This window comes from Microcaecilia unicolor, chromosome 5, assembly GCF_901765095.1.
Source record: "Microcaecilia unicolor chromosome 5, aMicUni1.1, whole genome shotgun sequence".
NCBI lineage: Eukaryota > Metazoa > Chordata > Amphibia > Gymnophiona > Siphonopidae > Microcaecilia > Microcaecilia unicolor.
Genome location: NC_044035.1, coordinates 281283465 through 281305197, shown reverse-complemented (window position 1 = coordinate 281305197; position 21733 = coordinate 281283465). Strand labels below are relative to the sequence as shown.

General features: G+C 43.5%; 1 protein-coding gene across 1 annotated transcript in view; it reads right to left on the bottom strand.

Annotated features, from left to right (window-relative positions):
* The window catches only part of CADM2 (cell adhesion molecule 2), a 1618262-nt gene that overhangs the window by 543167 nt on the left and 1053362 nt on the right, over positions 1–21733 (bottom strand). Inside the window, exon 2 of the mRNA XM_030204240.1 lies at positions 5182–5208. Within this exon, the coding sequence (XP_030060100.1) occupies positions 5182–5208 (27 nt within the window). The remainder of the gene's footprint in view (positions 1–5181; positions 5209–21733) is intronic.

Sequence of the window (21733 nt, the reverse complement as noted above, 5' to 3'; positions counted from 1 at the left end):
GGAAGTTATGCAGTTGGAAAAAAACGAGCTCTGGTTGCAGTGGGCTCATTTGTACCAAGCAGATGAGGAAGATTCAATGGAACATTGCGGATGCAGATCCCTAGGAGTCACATTGGAACACGCATACTGTGCGGTGGAAATAAGGTTGGATACATTGGTGACCAAGAAAGTGGTAATGGGTCAAGGACCGTGGAGGAGCAGCAAGAGCTCACATGTGTTTATTGTATTTGCTGTTAATGTTTCTCTTGTTAATTGTTTGGTTGAGGTATAGGACCCACATTTTCAGGGAGGGCAGCATTGTGTCACAATTAGTCCTAGTCAACCTGATGGTGGGATCCTGAGGTTAGTCATGTTACTTAAAGCTGAAGGGTTTCCCGTTTCTTTTTTTTTTTTTTTTTCTTTTCTTTCTCTTTCTCTCCTTTTCTTTTAGTAAAATTGTGGGGTAAGAGGAGCAGCGGATTACGCTACAGGCTCATACTGCAATACGGGGGGAGGGGGGCCCTCTAAGAAAGTATCATATTGGGTAACTGATAGAGGAAGTGTCCGAGGGGGGGGAGCTCACGTGACTTAGGCCACAATGGCATTGTGGGGAAGTTCAAGGGTAGGGAAGGGGGGAGGAGGGGTAGGGAAGGGGGGAGGGGGGGCTAGGAGAGGGAGGGAGGTATCTGAAAGATTCTTGCTTTAAGAGAGGGCGTCGGAGGGGATTGAAGAAGAGGACCACATGGGCTGGGGGGGTTTCTCTTCAATCTTGCAAATGTATAACCTTTTTCATGGTGATATTCGATTTCTGGTACTCTGGGGTCACTTAGAATTGTCTCTTGGAATATTGGGGGAGTTTCGTCCCCCATTAAGAGGACAAAGGTGCTTCAGGCGCTGAAAAGACAGCAAGTGGATATAGCTCTATTGCAGGAGACGCATCTGTCATCAGGAGAACATTTAAAATTCAAGACAGGATGGGTGGGTTCATTGCTAGAGGCTCCGGCAGTGGGACGGAAGGCAGGAGTGCTAATTCTCTTTAGGAAAGGGTTGCAAGTAAAGGTTACCTCCACGTTCCGGAATGTGGAGGGCCGTTATATTGTAGCACAGATGGAGTTTGAGGGTCAGCAAGTGGTACTATGTAATGTGTATGCTCCAAATGTGTTTGACAAAATGTTTTTTCAGGGGTTGATATCTCACTTAACCAAGTTCAAAGGAAGGAATATTATTATGGGAGGGGATTTTAACCTAGTGGTTGATCCCCGGCTGGATAGATCAAACTCTGCTGGGAGTTCGGGAGGGGGTGCTCAGGCCTTATCCCTGCTTTGTGAGGCATTGGATCTGGTGGATGTCTGGCGAGTTTTACACCCATCGGAAAGGGACTTTACTCACCTCTCTAGAGCCCATGCATCCCAATCTCGTATAGATTACTTGTTTGTCTCGGGCTCGTTATTTTCTCAGATGGAGCGTGCCGAGATCGGTCCATACGGGGTCTCAGATCATGCTCTCATTTGGCTGAGTTGGCGGAGACCCAGGCAGGGGGGTGGTATGCGCCTCTGGAGATATCCCTTAGATCTAGTTGGAGATCAGAGATTCCAAACATTCCTAATGGAAAGGATGGCCGACTACGAGTGTAATAATGATAATCACAGAGAGAAGTCAATCCTTTTTTGGGAAACAGAGAAAGCTGTCTTACGAGGAGATATTATTTCTTACTGTGCTAGAGCTCGGAAGATCCAAGATAAGGAGATATTGCGGTTAGAATTGCAGGTCCGCAAATACAGGAAGATATATGACCGGACAGCTACTGAAGAGAATAGGTCACTGCTTTTGGGCGTACAGAAAGAACTTAATGAATTGTTGCATCAGAGAGCAGTTAAATCCCAGCTTTATTATAAATATAAACTATTCCAGTATAGTAACAAGGCAGGGAAATTGTTAGCGAATATGGTACGGAGTAAAAGGGGGGGCTTCCAGAGTTCTGCAACTGAAAGCTTTAAATGGGCAGGTATTGAGAACAGATCAGAGCATAGCAGACCGTTTTGGCCAGTTCTATGAAACATTATATGCTAGGCCTGCAGATGAGGGGCTGAATGCTGAAATGTTTTTAGAGTCGGTAGCACTCCCTAAATTGTCCCCTCAGCAGTTGCAGAGGTTAAATAGCCCAATTGTGGAGGGAGATCTCATGCTAGCATTGCAGCAAAGCGCTTCTCATAAAACCCCGGGCATGGATGGCTACCGCATGGAGTTTTACAAGCAGTTTTATGACAATCTTAAGAGACCGCTTTTGGCCTTGTTTAACTCTATGGTCGAGGAGCAGACTGTGCCGGAAATGATGAAGGTGGCCCAGATTGTAGTTATCCCGAAGGCAGGCAAGGACAAGGAAGATCCTGGATCGTATAGACCAATTTCCCTCCTTAATGCGGACGCCAAACTGTACGCTAAGATTCTGGCAAATCGGCTGGCTCGGGTGCTTCCGGAGTTGGTAGAAGACGCTCAAGTGGTTTTGTAAAGGGGAGGACAGCGGTTAGGAATCTCTGTGCTATATTGGCCTCTTTAGAGATGGTACAACATAGGCGTCTGGCGTCTCTGTTAGTCAGTTTTGACGCAGAGAAAGCTTTTGATTGGGTGAACTGGCACTATCTGTTTGAGACTTTGAAGCAATATGGTATCCAGGGGCTCTTTCTAGATGCGATTAAGGTGTTGTATCTGGAGCCTAAGGCACATGTCTGGGTAAATGGTGCTTGTTCCCGCTCATTTAACTACTTTAGAGGAACCAGACAGGGGTGTCCGCTTTCTCCTTTATTGTTTGTGTTGTCCTTGGACCCCTTGGTTAGAGCGATACAAACCCATCCAGAGATCAGGGGAGTGCCGATAGGGAGGTCGTGGTTCCTGGTGTCTGCTTTTGCGGATGACTTATTGGTGCATTTGACACAACCCTCCCAGTCACTCCCAGCTTTGTTAGAACTTTTCCAGGAGTTTGGTGATTATGCAGGGTTCAAGCTCAACTATATGAAATCTTTGGCATTGGCCTCCTCGGAGGAACAGAAGAGGGAATGGGGACAGACGTTTCCGCTCCGGTGGGCGCACGGCTCGTTTTGTTATCTGGGGGTTTGGCTGTCTATGAACTCGACTGAGATATATGGACTGAATGTGAATCGACTACTGGAGGCTACGGAGGCACGGCTGAAGAGTTGGGGGACTTTGCCTCTTACACTCTATGGGCGCATTCAGTTATTTCGGATGGTGGAATTCCCGAGGTGGCTTTATTGTATAAGGTTATTGCCTATTCTTATCTACCGTCGGGATTTTAAAGTCCTATACCGCTTGCTTAGAAGATATTGTTGGGGGGGGGGGGAAGGCCAAACTGTCGCTGCCTCTGTTGATGGGCCGCTGGCAGGAGGGAGGACTGGGCTTACCAGATCTGAAAAGGTATAACAGGGCGTGTTTACTGAGGTACTTTGGTGACTGGTTTTTTGACCGGGAAGATTATACACCCCGTACAATTGAGGGCCAGTTTTTCGCCCCTTGTCATTTCTATTTTCTAGTACAAGCACCAAGGGCAAAGGTTCCAGAACACCTGCGGAATAGCCTACTGTTGACATCTTTGCGGTCTCTCTGGAGAGAGTTGATGGGTATTTGGGGCCTATCGATTCACATGTCGGATATGTTGCCCATCTGTGGCAATTTGTCCTTCAGGCCGGGGATGGAAAATAGGACATTTCGGGTCTGGGGGCACTTGGGTATCAGTCGTCTGGAACATCTGTTAAATGAGCAAGGGAGGCTGTTAAATCTGGGAGCTCTAGGTATTGGCTACGATATGAACAACATTTTCGCCTATCACCAAGTAGCACACTATGTGCGGTCCCTAGATTTGGAAGCTTTGAGAGACAGGCATTGCCATCGGATGAGACAATTTTTAGATAGAGTAGACACGGATCGACTTTCAGTCTCAAAGTTGTATAAGATATTAGGGAAATTGCCACTTCAGAAGGACAGAGAGTTGATTAGGATGAGGTGGGCTAAAGATTTTGCCAGACCGGGGTTATCCTTAGATTTTGATAAACTGATTTCTCGGATCCCGGAGATGACTGGTAATGTGGGCCTCCGTGAATGTCAATACCGAATTCTCCATAGAGCTTATCTCACAAAAACTCAGCTTTTTAAGATGGGAGGGGTGGAAGACCCGTTATGTGAAAAGTGTGGGAGAATGCCGGGCTCTCTGTTCCACTGTTTGTGGGAATGCTTTCAGGTAAAGCGCTTTTGGATGGCTGTTTTGAACTATCTGTCACTTCTCCTGGGCTCTAGGATTACATGTTCTCCGATGGGTGTGTTGCTGGATAAACACGAGGTTTTTGTCTTGAGTACAACTGGGAAACACCTAGTTCGTAAGGCCTGTCTGGTTGGTAAGAGGTTGCTACTTTGTCAATGGGTGGGCAGTACCCTCCCGGTCTTCTGGCACTGGAGAAATAGATTTCATGAGCTGATGCTTTGTGAACGCCGGGGAATTAGAGGCTCCTCTAAGAGGAGGAAGTCTTTTTTGGACGTTTGGAGCCCATACATTCAGTCGCTGCACACAAGAGGTAGAAGTTTAGTACTAAATTCCCTCTGACTTTGTTGGAAGAGAGCATGGTTTATAGGGGGGGTTGATTCTGGAAGATACCTTGGCAGGGGTTGGTAAGGGAGGGGAGGGAAGAGAGGGTAGGTATAGTTGGGGAGTGGGGTAGTTTATGGAAGTAGGATGGGATAGTGGCACCATACAGATGCAATGTAACTCTCTTGCTAAGGGGGTGATAACTTGCTGACTGGCAGAATCACAGTATAACAGAACAATGAAATACAAACCAAGAACACAGAATGGCACCAGTGATTTATATTTATTTTTAAAACTTTTGTTGCATAATGTTCAGGTTGTTAGTTGATACATCCCAAAAATAATATGCAGATATATTGATAATAGTTATGTACAACACTTTTGCAGGCACATGCCATTGTTAATTAATATAGTAATACGGAAGGGGGAGCGGAGGGGGGAAGATAGGGGGGAGAAATACAAGGAAAAAATTGATGATAGCAGTTTTGCTGTATTAGTACAGGTTTACAATGTTAACTGCCTGAGTTATCTTGTTTAACATGGAATTGTTTTATCTCTGCATTCATCAATAAAAAAAAATTATTAAACATAAAAAAAAAACAACAACTCACCTTTCACTTTGTTCTTGGTAGCAGCCACTGAGAGCAAGGAAAAAAGAAGAAATAATGTACATTAGACTGTGATTTTGACTTATTTAAATAAAACATTGCTATTAATTAAAAAATATTAGAAATCTATTTTGATGTTACAGTGTGCAATTTGTCTATAGGCAATTTCCCTGGCTTAAAGTTCCTTCAAGGTAGATAACTTGAGATTTGAATTGTAGATGAAAGTATCCTTGGGAGGTATCTGGATTTTCACAAAGCTCCCTTACGAGAGACTCCTGAAGAAATCAAAAGACAGTGCTGGCATCAGGATAGGGAGCTACTATATGTAAGAACATAACATAAGAACATACGCGTTGCCATACTGGGACAGACCGACGGTCCATCAAGCCCAATATCCTGTTTCCAACAGTGGCCAAGCCAGGCCACAAGTACCTGGCAAGATCCAAGTACTGTAAAACAGATTTTATCCTGCTTATCCTAGAAATAAGCAGTGGAATTTCCCAAATCCATCTTAACATTCTGTGGCAATGAGTTCCAGAGTTTAAATATTATCTCCCTTTAGGGGCCCCAATGCCAGACAATAAGAGTCTATTTTATAATGGCATCTGGGTGACCAGATTCTGTTATAGAATATTAGCATAACTTGGCATCAGTGTGCATTATGTTTAGATGCCTGCAGTTACACCAGCCATAGACTTAGCACAACTATAGGTACCAAAGTGCAGCAAAGCACATGTAACTTACATTATTTTGTAAGTTGTGCACATGACAGCACTGCCCATGCCCCTCTCATGCTCTACCCATGAGAATGCCTCCCATGGCATAATACATGCTCTTACAGATGACGTTAGTTACAGTGCTGCACCTTCTGCATGTAAGTGTACACTTACTCATGAAAGTGCTGGCATTCTGTTCATTTATACACATAAGTGGGATGTAAATGCGGGCTCCTAATTATAGAATTGCAGTCAGTGCCGGCACTATCCAGATAGCAGTGATTCCTAACGTTACTCAGACAGGACCTACTTTACAAAGCCAAACTACTGATTCTCGGTGCGGCAAATGAGAGGAAGCCCATTAATTTCCTATGGGCTTCCTCTCATTTGCTGTGCAGGAATCGCTAGCGAAGCTTTGTAAAAGAAGCCCATAGATAACTGGTTAGCAGACTGAATATCACCACCAACCCTCAAATTATATAAATGACACTTAAAGTTAGGCATGGAATTGTGCACCCAGTCACAGAATAGGGTCAGTTAAACACATAACATAGGGGTCCCTCTTAATAAGCAGTGGTAAAAAGTGGCCTTCTTATGTTTTTTGGCACTCACTGGGCCATTTTTTACTGCAGCTGGGAGAAAAGGCATTTTTCAGTGGGCCAGGAAATGGGCGTGTGCTAAAATCATAAGTAGCACACATCTATTTATGGCCTGAGCCCTTACCAACAGCCATTGACCTGACGGTAAAGGTTCATGCACTACGCATGCGGTAATCATTCAGCGCATGCCAATGTGGCTGCCCTGCCGATTACCGACAGGAAGCCCCCCACGGTAGAAAATAGAAAATTATTTTCTACTGAGGGAACCAGAGCACACCAAATTCGGAATTACTGATGGATGCCCGAGCTACCACAGCAGTAGTGTTGATTTGGCATTCACTACCTGCGAATTATCCCAACCTCTGCTTTGTAAAAGGGGCCCATAATTAGCTAATTGGTGCGAACTTGGCACTTAATTGGAGATAAGTAGCTATAATTGGCATTAACAGGTACTAATTAGCATTAATTAGCAGTTGCATGTAACTGATTTATGTTCCTATTCTGTAAACTGAGCGTCTAACTTCTCTCATGCAACTGCAAATGGGGCATTAACATGGAAGGTGAATGGGCGCATCAGGGATAAGTACATAAGTACATATGTAAAGCCACACTGGGAAAAGACCAAGGGTCCATCGAGCCCAGCATCCTGTCCATGACAGCTGCCAATCCAGGCCAAGGGCACCTGGCAAGCTTCCCAAACGTACAAACATTCTATACATGTTATTCCCGGAATTGTGGATTTTTCCCAAGTCCATTTAGTAGCGGTTTATGGACTTGTCCTTTAGGAAACCGTCTAACTCCCTTTTAAACTCTGCCAAGCTAACCACCTTCACCACGTTCTCCGGCAACGGATTCCAGAGTTTAATTATGCGTTGGGTGAAGAAACATTTTCTCCGATTTGTTTTAAATTTACTACACTGTAATTTCATCGCATGCCCCCTAGTCCTAGTATTTTTGGAAAGCGCATTCTTTCCAACTCAACAGAACATGGAATCAATTATATAAAGGGAAAGACAAATGTCTGTCCATCTGTCTGTTTAGGGGCAAACACAATACTCAAGGTGCGGTTGCACCATGGAGCGATATAACGGCATTATAACATCCTCATACCTGTTTTCCATACCTTTCCTAATAATACCCAACATTCTATTTGCTTTACGAGCCGCAGCAGCACACTGAGCAGAAGGTTTCAGTGTATTATCGATGACGACACCCAGATCCCTTTCTTGGTCCATAACCCTAACGTGGAACCTTGCATAACATAGCTATAATTCGGGTTCTTTTTTCCCACATGCATCACCTTGCACTTGCTCACATTAAACATCATCTGCCACTTAGCCGCCCAGTCTCCCAGTCTCGTAAGTTCCTTCTGTAATTTTTCACAATCCTGTCGCGAGTTATCGACTTTGAATAACTTTGTGTCATCAGCAAATTTAATTACCTCGCTAGTTACTCCCATCTCTAAATCATTTATAAATATATTAAAAAGCAGCGGTCCTAGCACAGACCCCTGAGGAACCCCACTAACTACCCTTCTCCATTGTGAATACTGCCCATTTTCCAACTAACCTTTCCAACTAACCTTGCGCAGGCTTTATAGAATACTTTTACATGTGCAACTGCTGCATTTCGGTGTCACCATGTACACCAGTTATAGACAAGGAATAAGTAGCCACGCCTAAAGTCAGGCACATTACCGTGGACTTACACTAGTATTCTACAACAGATTGGATGCATAATTGTGCAGTTATACAATACTAGCTTAGCATTCCTTGGCACCTAATTTTTAGAGCCCTTTATTTAATTCAGCCCTAAATGGTTAACCCTGGGGCTGCTTTCACTCAATCTGTGAACTGCATAGGCGTTATTTAGATAGTGTTGGAACAACCTGTAATAATTTGCAGAGTTATTTAGATAATGTTGCTAAAAAGTGCTATTTGCTCCTGGATAGCTGGCGTTGCTTCCCAGATAAGTGGCTTTGAATAATGACCCCGCTCACTGTTCCCTCTAAGGTGAGCGGGAGTCCTCCAACTGCATTGCTGCCAGTCAGTGTGTTTGTGTGTGTGTGTGTGTGTGTGGGGGGGGTGCTTAAATGTTGTATTTTCAAATTACTAGGGACAGGCAGGTTCCCTGGTGTCCTGCAGAGCTCCCCTGGTGTCCTGCAGAGCTCGCTTGTCCCTCACTATTGAAAATGTGATGGTGAAACAGCACCCCCACTGGAAGAACTGTAGGTGGAGGATGCCCGCTCAGCTTAGAAAAACAGTGGCCCTGCTGTATTTTTTTGAAAGTAAACTCCTAGGGGCCAGTATTCATACAAGGTAGCCAGGCTGCCTCCCGTGGTCAGCGCTGAGCCTGCATATTCAATGCTGGACTGTTTCCGGTGACTGGCATTGAATATCCAGTTTATTTTTGGATGGTTCGAGCTTAACTGGCCAAGCTGATATTCAGTGCTGGTCAGTTGTGTTTGAATCGACCAACCACATATTCAAAGCCTCTCTCCTCATGCTCGTAGTTTGATACTTAATGACCTTCACTTGTGATATCATTGAGTATATCAATATTCCTGTTTTCAATATTCTACTTCAGTGGGATTAGGATTTAGAGTTTGAGTTGTTGGGGAGCATAGGGAGTGATTTGTAGCTTTACTGGGAGGAGGGGAGAGTTGTAAAAGTCAGAATTCTCTTTCCTTCATATGTGAGTCCAGCATCTTCCCACCACCACTACCACGTGGGCCCTACAAACTTGCAGGTTCACCAAGGTTACATCAAGTTCTCTCCGGAGGTGCTGAGGCTTCTTTCCCTCTGCATCCTGCTTACATGGCAACAGGAAGTTGTGACAGAGGAAAGGACCCAGGGACTGGCCAGAGAGAGCCTGAAGTAAGAGTGCCAGAGAACAGGCACATTTTTAGGGCCCAACGGGGTGGGGTTGTGGAACAGAGGCAAGGAATGAGGAGATGCTGGACACTCAGGATGAAATGGGGGAGGGGATAAAGAGGTGAGAGAATGCCAGATTGCTGGAGAGCAGGGAGGGAGCCAATATGTGAGATAAAGCCCCTCAAGCGAGTGAGTTGGAGAAGGGGCCTCACTATGTGTGTCACACACCAAATGTGTGTGACTTGGCATGTTTGTAATTAACTAAACTACTATTGTCAGACCAAATTATTATCTTTAATTTCTCAGCTGATCACCCATTACCACAGGGGCAACAAAGACTGGGAACAGTCCCAATAAAATGCTACACTCTTGGTCCGGCCCTTTACATGCAAACTGCTTGCCTACATTTCAGCACCACAGGTACTTCCAAAAAAATCCCCATAAGCATCTGAACCGTTTCCAGGTTCCAGTGATGGGGCTTGCCACATACTCATCCCAATCAAATCCTACAAAAAGGATCTCCAGAAGTTCAAATCCTCTTTAGCCTATTGCAGTATTCTAATAAAATGATTCCTCCATACAATCTCTCTTGTTAAATTTGACAATTATCTAGTAACAACTCTCTTCCTTGGAATTACCTTACATATGATATTGAATTGACCAATCAATAATTTTATTTGATGCAAGTTCAATTTATATCTATTACAAGTTTGGTGAAACTTTGGGGCCAATACTCAAGACTGCGGGAAAGAGCTTGGCTAACTCCCGCAGTCGGTGGTCAGCCCAGATATTCAATGCCGGGGCGTTTCTGAAGATTATCCGTTTATTTTTAGCTGGTTTAAAGTTAACTGGTTACGTCAATATTCGAAGATAGCCGGTTAACTTTAAACTGGCTAAAGACATACCAGCTATTTAAGCGGCCCAATATGGCCACTTTTAATAGCTGGATATGGATTGAATATTCGTGGATAGCCGTTTATATTGCACAATATAGCCAGTTATCTTCTAGGCATTAACTGTGAATATTCGGCGGGGGATAACCAGCTATCCCTGGCTGATTATCAATGAATAGCCGGTTAAGGGCTGTTTAACCAGCCATGTGCTGTTCCTAGACGGTTAAATGGTTTTGAATATTAGATTGTAAGCTCTTTGAGCAGGGACTGTCTTTCTTCTATGTTTGTGCAGCGCTGCGTATGCCTTGTAGCGCTATAGAAATGCTAAATAGTAGTAGTAGTAGTAATATTGGGGAGTTTCTCTTTAGGCATCCAAGATACGTAACCTCAGAGTCAAGCTCCACTTCCAAAAATTTTGAATCAGATATGGTAGGTCACAAGGCTGTTCCAAAAGAATGCCTAATTCTGACTCCATCCACTGAAACGCAGCAAAAGAGGAAAGATGCTGCAATAAGGGGCTATAATTCAGAATTTTATTATCTATTTACTGGCATTTGCTTATCAGACTAACAGTTTCAAATCTAGCCGGAGTATATTTTAAACAATTTATTATACAATAAAATTAGAAGAGCTACTCAATCATCTTTATAAATCTGTATATCAACAAAACACTCAAAAAAGCCTATAGGTCAGTGTTTTATTTTTATAAACAATAACTACAGCAGTCAAAAATATCTGGATATTCAATACCACTAGCCAGATAGTGGCCAGTGCTCAACATCCAGATAAGGCAGCTGGTACTGGAACTTATCTGTCCTAGATTACCACACAGGGCAGAAAGTTACCACAGAGGCAGGGAGTTAATACAGTGCTAGTCTTTGCCTACCTGGAGTAGTTACCGTTTTTAATAATATCGAATGTACTGTAGTGTTTTAATGCTTGAGTAAAGATTTGAACAACTTTCTTCTCTGTTCTTAATTAAGTTTGGCAATCCTTTCCAGAACTGTAAACTGCTCTGCTCTAAATTGTCTGTAAGGGCGTATATATCAAATCAATCAAGAAACAAACATAGCGTGGGAGCATCCACACTATCAGGTACTACATGTAACGTGATGCATGGTACACCGGTGCTTTTATCTTTAAAGACGACCATTTACATAGTTATTATTTTGAAAATTCACTTATGTTAGTACTGTATATGGTGACAAAGCTACCTCTGGACTTTGCGCCTTTGTTGTTTGTGGGTAGAAGAAAGTGGGGAGCATACATATAGATTTGAAAATTCCATCTTACATGCATATATTATAAACCCATCCCAAAAATCTCTCTGGGAAGACTGTAAAAATAGCACTGTAGCTTCATTCCCCCCTCAAAAATTTCCAAATCCCCCTTCCTAAAAATTTCCAGGTTCCCGGACCCCTCATCCTACATATTCTGGCCCTGAAGAATAAGCCCCAACCCTGGATCCTGAGCTTCCCTCCATTCCAGACCTACTTGGGGGCCTTCATGGTGGGTTTGTGGTGGCGGGGGCAGCAGCTAAGCTTCCTTGCTGTCACTGAGGGTTGCACCAGGATCCAAAATACCCATCATGATTCCTAGTGGTAATCTCATTGTACTACTGCAGTACTGTGAGATGACCCCTAGGTGTCATGGCAGCAATTATGGATCCCAGCGCAGTCCCAGGTGGTAGCAAGTGGGCTTAGCTGCCACCCTGAAACCAAAAACCCAACATGGAGACCTCTGGGCAGGTTCAGGGGGATCAAGGGGCCTGGACATTGTCAGGAGGGCAATCAGGTGTATCCGGCGGAAATCAGGCAGTGCCGCACGCTGCCTGGATACCACCAGGTTAGCATGGGAGCCCTTGCTGCCACCTCAATGGGTGGTTGTAAGGGCCCCCCTGAAATGGCCGTGTGGCTGAGGGGAGATATGACATAGGTCTATAAAATAATGAATGGAGTGGAACAGGTAGAAGTGAATTGTTGTTTACTCTTTCTAAAAAAAATACTAGGACTAGGGGGCACACAATGAAGCTACAAAATAGTAAATTTAAAATGAATCAGAGAAAATTTTTATTCACTCAATGTGCAATTAAGCTCTGGAATTCATTGCCAGAGAATAAATTAAAAGCTGTTAGCTTAGCAGGGTTTAAAAATATTTGGATAGCTTCCTAAAGGAAAAGTCCATAGACCATTATTAAAATGGACTTCGGGAAAATGCACTGCTTATTTCTAGAATAAGTATCATAAAATGTATTGTTCTGTTTTGGGATCTTGCCAGGTACTTGTAACCTAGGTTGGCTACTGTTGGAAACAGGATGCTGGGCTTGATGGACCATCGGTCTGTCCCAGTACGGCAATACTTATGTTTTTATGTACTTATTTTGATGCACCTTACCTAGGAAACATGCTATGAATAGGAAATTCATAAATATACAAATAAATGACACCATAATAGCTTAGAATCAAAGTAATATAATAGAAGAAGGCAGAAAAGAACCAATTAGCCCATCCTTTCTTTCTCCTGAGATGGAGTTTTCAAGATGTGATTAAATAAAACATGACTCAGGTGTATAATCAGAGATAGCATTAAAAAAACACAGATTTCCACAAGTATAACAGATAAGAGATCTATAGATCTTGGGAGATAAAATGGTTTTTGATGGAGGATTCACAGGAGAGCTATATAAGTGACACAGAGGTCAAAATAAGGCAACAGGGAACTTGCTTGTCCAGGAGGACGACTTCTTTCTTAATGACATTCAGTTAGAGGAAGATGAAACAAGACAAGCAAAGTTGACCTTTACTTTTGAAGAAGCCTGACTAGGCTGTACCACTCATTTTCCCTGCTCTCATGCTGAAATTGTTATAATTGCAACTGGCTCATATTTCTGTTATCAGATGTCATCATAGAAATAATTTGCAAGGCCTGCTAAGATACTGTGGGACTCATTTTCCAAAGAGAAAAATGTCCAAAAAGTGTCATAAAGCAACAATTATACATATTTATTCTCAAAAAGTGCAAATGGATATATTTGAAACCTATTTTGTAGACATTTATCTATGCAATTAATCTGCAGTGCATTCAAATCACAAGGGGGTCTGCTGGGGGTGTTTGGGAGGCAGGATTAGGGCGGGTTTAGGATGCTCCTAACAGTTGGACATTTTATAGCCATAATGGAATGAGAAGAAAACAACTAGGACTAAAACTTCAACATTTTGATCTAGACCTATTTTTAGAATGAATAAAGCACAAAAAGTTGTTCTATGACCCAATGACAACTGGAGAGAAAACCAGGAATGACCCCCCCCCCCCAACTTACTCTCCCAGTGGTCACTGACCCCCTCCCACCCTCAAAGAAGTGAAAAAAAATAGTACTTACCAGCCTCTATGACAGCTGCAGGTGTTACAGCCAATTCTATTAGAGCAACAAGCATATCCTTGGAGTAGTTTAGTGGTCAGTGCAGCGGATTGTAGAGAAGGGGACCCAGGCTCATATCTATATTTGTCACACTTGTGGTGGAAAGTGTGAGCCCTCCAAAACTCACCAAAAACCTACTGTACCCACATATAAGTAACTCCTTCACTCATAAGGGCAAGTGTAGTGGTATATAGCTGGGGGTAGTGGGTTTTAGAGGGCTCAGTAGACAAGATAATGGGGTAATGGTGAGATGTGTAACTGGGAGGTTTTATATGACGTCCACAGCAGTGCCCCCAAGGGTGCCCCACTGCTCTTCTGGGCTGTCTGTGTGGCCAGTCTACTAAGATTGCTGGTTCCTCCTACGTCCCAATGGCTTGATTTTGTGCGTTTTGCACTTGGACAGTATTTTTTTCAAGAATGGACCAAAAAGATAAATGCACAGAGCACAAAACCATCTAGCATGTGGCCATTTTGAAAAATAAAATAGACATTTTGCTGTTTCAAAAATGGCTATATTTCCTATTTGGATTCGGGTTGTTTAGCTCAAAGGGGGGATTCTATATATGGCGCCTAAAAAATCCATGCGGAAAACATTTCCGCCTAAGCATATTCTATAAGAAGTGCCTAGATTTAAGCTCGGTATATAGAATACGATTAGTTGACACTCTAGTGCCTAAATCTATGCACCTCCATTTACACCAATGAAAATATGGTGTAAATCCAGTCATGTAGATTTAGGCGCAGAGGGTCATATTCTATAACAGTGCACATAAATTTTGGAACACCCATTAAATTCATTACTAAGTGTTGTTAACAACTCTTATTGACTTGTTATAGACTTGTTATATGTGCGTTGTTATAGAATATGCTTGGATTTCAGCACAGAATGTTAGGCGCTATATAGAGTCCAGGGGAAAACATCCAAAATCCAACTTTGACGTCATATCGAAAATGCCCCTCCACATGATACGATCCTTTAAAGGATTATAAAAACCCTGAGAAGTCTTAAGCATAAATCAGATGTAGGAGCTATGTGGGCACCCTTTCATCCAATAAATGTATTATATGTGGACAAAGGGGAGCTGGTTGATATTGTGTATCTGGATTTTCAAAAGGCGTTTGACAAGGTACCTCATGAAAGGCTACAGAGGAAATTGGAGGGTCATGGGATAGAAGGAAACGTCCTATTGTGGATTAAAAACTGGTTGAAAGATAGGAAACAGAGAGTGGGGTTAAATGGGCAGTATTCACAATGGAGAAGGGTAGTTAGTGGGGTTCCTCAGGGGTCTGTGCTAGGACTGCTGCTTTTTAATATATTTCTAAATGATTTAGAGATGGGAGTAACTAGCGAGGTAATTAAATTTGCTGATGACACAAAGTTATTCAAAGTCGTTAACTCGCGACAGGATTGTGAAAAATTACAGAAGGACCTTACAAGACTGGGAGACTGGGCGGCTAAATGGCAGATGTGAGCAAGTGAGCAAGTGAGCAAGTGCAAGGTGACGCATGTGGGAAAAAAGAACCCGAATTATAGCTACGTCATGCAAGGTTCCACGTTAGGAGTTACAGACCAAGAAAGGGATCTGGGTGTCGTCGATAATACACTGAAACCTTCTGCTCAGTGTGCCTCTGTGGCTCGGAAAGCAAATATAATATTGGGTATTATTAGGAAAGGTATGGAAAACAGGTGTGAGGATGTTATAATGCCGTTATATCGCTCCATGGTGTGACCGCACCTTGAGTATTGTGTTCAATTCTGGTCACCGCATCTCAAGAAAGATATAGTGGAATTGGAGAAGGTGCAGCGAAGGGCGACTAAAATGATAACAGGGATGGGACGACTTCCCTATGAAGAAAGACTAAGGAGGCTAGCGCTTTTCAGCTTGGAGAAGAGATGGCTGAGGGGAGACATGATAGAGGTATATAAAATAATGAGTGGAGTGGAACAGGTGGATGTGAAGCATCTGTTCACGCTTTCCAAAAATACTAGGACTAGGGGGCATGCAATGAAACTACAGTGTAGTAAATTTAAAACAAATCAGAGAAAATGTTTCTTCACCCAACGCGTAATTAAAGTCTGGAATTCGTTGCCGGAGAACGTGGTGAAGGCGGTTAGCTTGGCAGAGTTTAAAAAGGGGTTAGAGAGTTTCATAAAGGACAAGTCCATAAACCGCTACTAAATGGACTTGGGAAAAATCCACAATTCCGGGAATAACGTATAGAATGTTTGTACGTATGGGAAGCTTGCCAGGTGCCCTTGGCCTGGATTGGCCGCTATCGTGGACTGGATGCTGAGCTCGATGGACCCTTGGTCTTTTCCCATTGTGGCATTACTTATGTACTTAAATGCCACTGAAAATGACTGTTAGCCATAAACAAGTGATTTAACCAGCCAGGATCCATTTCCGGCTAGCTAAATCGCTTTAAATATTGGCCCACATAATAATAATAATAATAATAATAATCTATATTAATAAATCCCACCTTGAACGTTCTGAAGCTCACTCCAAGGCAGAGAAGCTCACTCCAAGGCAGAGAAGCACAAAAATCATGTAGTCTTCATAGGCTAGGACCAGTCACCTTCACTCATAGACCCGCCCTCAGCCACGCCCTATCTGTACATAAAACGCTACCTCAACATTCTGAAGACAACCTGCTGAAGCCATCTGCAAAATCCCTAAACACAGAAACACAAACACACACAAACAAACACACACAAAAAAAACACACAGAAACACAAACACACACAAACAAACACACAAACATACACACACACAAAAAACAGACACACACAAACAAACACAAACACACACACAAACAAACACACACACATACAAACACACACACACACACACACACACAAACAGCCTCGACGGTGCACCTCTAAGTGCCCCCCCGCCGCATCGCCACAACAACCCGTGCAACGGAGCATCAGAAAGCCCCTACCCCTTCCCTCCTCGCCGCATCACCCAACCCCTCCCCCGCCGCTTCACCAAGCCCCTCCCCCCACACATCGACCGCCTCGCCACCCGCGACTGCTAATACAAACTCTGTCCGGCGGCTGCTGCTGCTTCTATTCAGCAGCAGCAGCCCGTACATAAAGAAAACAAACAAACAAACAAAAAAACAACCTCCTAAAACGCACCTCCGTGGAGAACCATCTCACATTGGCTGATGTCTCTGCAGCCACTCCTCCTCTCCCCTCAATGTCAGTGCCCCTGCCGGAAGACCCCCGAGAAACGCCGAGACGTCAGAGGGGAGAGGAGGAGCACATGCTGAGACTTCAGCCAATGTGAGATGCTTCTCAACGGATGTGCCTTTTAGGAGGATTTTTTTTTGTTTTCTTTATGTACGGGCTGCTGCTGCTGAATAGCAGAAGCAGCAGCCGCCGGACACAGTTTGTATTAGCGGTTGCGGGTGGCGAGGGGTTTGATGAGGGGGGAGGGGCTTGGTGATGTGCCATGGTGGGGGGGTCGGGTGATGCGCGAAGGGGGGGACAAGGGGCTTTCTTTGGATGCTGCGCCGGCTGGGGGGGGAAGGGGGTCTCGCTGGACATGGGTGGCTGGAAGGAAGCAGGGGGGAGGGAGGGGAGGGTCGCTTGCCATGGGTGGCTGCAGGGGGGGGCAGGGAACAGGGAGATAGGGATGGGGCTCCACACACCACATGGGTGCCTGCAAGGGGGACAGGGGATACAGGACGGACACTGCAGGGCGGGCAGGGGGACAGAAAGGTTGGTGGTCATCAGGGGGGACAGGTGGGTCGATGGACATGGCTGGCCACAGGGGAGGAACAGGGAAAAAGGAGAGGAGCGTCCTCAGACATGGGTGGCTGCACAGGAGAGGAGGGTCGCTGGACATGGGTAGCTGCAGGGGGGGCAGGGGTACAGAAGGGTCACTGGACATGGCTGGCTGCAGGGGGGACAGGGGAGAGAGGAGGGACGCTGCACATGCGTGCCTGCAGGGGGACAGGAGGGATGCTGTGGGGGGGGGGGCCTGAGACCACATGGGTGGCTGCAGGGGGAGCAGGGGAGACAGGAAGGACGCAGCAGGGGGAGAGGAGGGTTGATGGGCATGGGTGGCTGTAGGGGGATGCTGGACATGGGTGGCTGCAGGGGGAACACGGGGAGAGGAAGGTCGCTGCACATGCCTGGCTGCAAGGGGGCAGGGGAGAGGGAGGGGGTGAGGGGGTTCCTCACTCCACACACGCAGTCACTCATTCTCTGTCTGCCACATACACTCTCACTCACACACTCACTGTCTTTGTCCCTCTCTCTCACACAGTGTCACACAAACACTGTCTCTCACACACTCTCTCTCTCGCACAAACACATACACTCTGTCTCTCTCTCTCTCTCTCTCACACATGCTCCATCTCTCACACACGCTTTCTGAAACATACACTCCAAGGAGAACCTTGCTAGCGCCCGTTTCATTTCTAACAGAAACGGGCCTTTTTTTACTAGTAATAATAATAATAATAACAAGCCTGGAAATAAATGTAAACATAAATAAATTATAGCTTAAGGATTTTTTTGTAGTAATAGTATATTAAACAAAAAATATCTTGACAAGAACACTGGAATTATTCACATTTTCTCCAATACTGAACAATGAAACACTGTAGGATGGTGGTTTCTTATAGTAATTAGAGCAGTGAGTCAGGAGAACATGTCAAATGTGTAAATCCATAGTCAGTTTACTTCACTGTCAGTTTGTGACCTTGGGCATGCTAGGTTCTCTCTCTGAACCTCAGTTCATCCATTGGTAACTAATAACAACAACATTGCCCCTACTCAATTGTCTCCTTGGAAAACTGTCAAGCAGATAAGACCCCAATAAAGTTGGATAGTTGTATGCTTTTTATGCATCATAAGAGAAACGGGTGTTCTGATCCTGCTATCTTTAAAGGAACTCTATGCATAAGAATTAGTAATGTTATAACTTGTTTTTGAGGTTTTTTTTTTACTGTGTATTCAACAAAAATCCTTTAGGGAAAATATCTAATTTGAAAACCAATTTGACCTACCAGGAAAATATGGACTAAACTGCATAGGCAGGTTTTAAAAGTTGCATCATATTACAAAGATTTGTAAAACCTTTAGGCTAGATACCATAATACTGTGTTACTCTGTGCTACATGCATTAACACACATGATTAACCACAGGTTCAATTTCATGCAGTGGGACTTATTTCCTAATAACACACCCTGACAGCACTAGCACCGTTTATTCAATGTACCCCTTTATTTACTGCTTCCTTTAATTTCTACTCTGTTTATTGCAGCATAGTCTGAAACAAAGTCTAGGAATCTATTCTGCCCTAAGAATATCCACCACAATCATGCTCCAGAAGAAAAATCACAACTGAATAAGATTTTTAACTGTCTGAAAAACACGTGTCATTATACAAAAGCTGGCAACTAGCAGGTGATAAACACAGTAATTTAGATTCTGCTGAACTCTCATCAGAACCAGCACAGACAAGATCAGCATTGCCTTCAGTCCTGAGTCTTGCTAAACTCAAAAAAGATTTTCTGAAATTATGCAGCACAAGAGGGTTTCTAGTCTGAAACACAGAGAGCACAGCCTAACACCAGGCAGTCAGATATAACGACAGTTATAATCATACCTCAAGGGCTTCTGTGATGGGCATACAGACAATCTATGTCTACTGTGGTGCTCAAGTTTATAATGTGCTTTTCTATATCCACTGCCCAACTGCAAGTGACTCATTTACTATACACAAATATCTGTGATCCCATAAACCTTCAAGAATAATGACAGCAAAGCAGAAAGGGACTACTAAAATGATACCAGGCCTTCAACACCGACAGTTACAAAAAGAGACTTACAAAATGTACTGAGGATAGTTTTATATAGATGCACCTAACTTAAGAGGGCAAGTAGGCACCAATTTAGCTGCTATTTTATACAAAGGGCACCTATGCTGCTGTATTAATAGCTGACACAACTTAGCGAACAGGCCCTTCAATTAATACCCTATGAATTAACATATGCAAAAACAATTAGCACGTGTTTAAAAAATCTTATTAAAAATAGTTTGAAAAAGAAACAAGTCTGAAAATTTGGGGGAGGGGTTGGAGTTTAAAAATGATCTAAAATAAGCCAATTTTTTTTCTATACACATCTACTCTAGTAGCTTCTGTCTCTTCAAAAAAAACAAAACTCTGGTCCAGCAAAACCTGCATTCTACAATCAATGAATACTAGAAAATGACATTTAAATGTAATTTGAGCTTACTTTGGTAACTACCAAGACTCAAAAGAAGTTCTGATCTACTTTTGTTCTGCATTACTTCAGAATGCCATCGAGTATTCGGTCTTCTAAACAAAGCTACAGGTGCAGAGCTGTTTGTTGTCTTCAGAATGTGCTGATTACTGATTGCTTTAATAGCTTCCTTTTTTCCTTTCTCTGCGAAAAGCTCAGTATGCTAAAAAAACATTCAAAGACTTCCCTGTTATACTATAAATATTTTAAAAAATACAAATTACTCCCATTTGAATATGGCACCTGAGGAGTCTATATATTATCAGTTAGGAGAAAGGGGAAAAGCAGGACAACTTTATTGTACAAAAAAGTTAAAGGTATAATTTCATCGCATTTGTTTTAAAACCATAGTACTGTGCTAATTGTGTGTGTGTGTGTGTGTGTGGGGGGGGGGGGAGTCAGTTACTAAGAGGTAACAAAAGTTGGCCATTTACCTCACCCTAGTTTACCCTGGGAGCCACTAACCTACAGTACCCCAGTACTGAAGTTACTCCTTTTGTCCCTGCTGGTGGCTGGGTTCAAAATGGGACCGGTGACCATTATCAGTAGTCTCACAGTACTACCACTAGGGGTCAAGCTATCATACAAGGGAGTGGAGGAGTGGCCTAGTGGTTAGAGCACCAATGTTGCAATCCAGAGGTGGCCAGTTCAAATCCCACTGCTGCTCCTCCTTGTGATCTTGGGCAAGTCACTTAACCCTCCATTGCCTCAGGTAAAAAATTAGATTGTGAGCCCTCCTAGGACAAAGAAATATCCAGAGTACCTGCATGTAACTCACCTTGACCCTACTACTGAAAAAGGTGTGAGCAAAATCTAAATAAATAAATTATTCAGGTTCTGTAATTATGAGGTGTTTTGCATACATTTGCATCTCATTATTATATTTCCTGCACTAATGTAAACTAAAGTGAATTAAGATAATATAGGTGGCAATTCTCTAAATTGAGCCTCATTTTTGGCATCATAAAGGGGCATGCATAGTGCCAATTCCATAGCGGCTTAAGGGCAGATCTAAGCCACTGTAGAATCTGGGTAAATCTTGGGTAAATCCTGACTGCAAATTGGGTGTGGATCCCTGTTATTCTGTAACACTGCGCACATCTTTTGTGAATGCCCCTGATCTGCCCATGCCCTTCCCAGGGCCACGTCCCCTGTTGAGTTGCGTACGATCCAATTTAGGCACCCATTGTTACAGAATAGTACGTAGCCAAATTGGTGCACAAATCATAATTAGTTCCAATTAGGTGCTTGGTAGCTCCAATAATTAAATCATTGGAACCCATTAACTAATTATTTTAGCTGCCGATCTAGGATCCACACATAATTTTGGGTGCCCAAATTTGGGCAATCTTTATAGAATCCTAGAGTAAATGATACAGGTGCACTGTTTATAGAATAGCACCTAACACTTAAGTGCATAACTGCCAATTATTAGAGCCAATCACACGCGCAAGCACTACTATTCTATTCACGAAATGCATTATTAGTGACCAAATTTAGGTGACAGCTTACATAATTGCTTTTATAATGCACATTATTGCAATTTAACACACACTAAGGGGCAATAATGTGTGCTATTGCTTTAACACACCTTAATAACTATGCCCCCTCCCCCTGAATAATAACTTATGGCACTGGGTTGGGGATAGCTTTATCTACAACGTAGTATGGCTTAATATGACACTTCACTTGTTTGCAAGGTCCTCTTTAAGGATTAAGGAGGGGATCAGGGCACCAGCCCCAATTCTCATGCCGATGTGGTAGTCCTG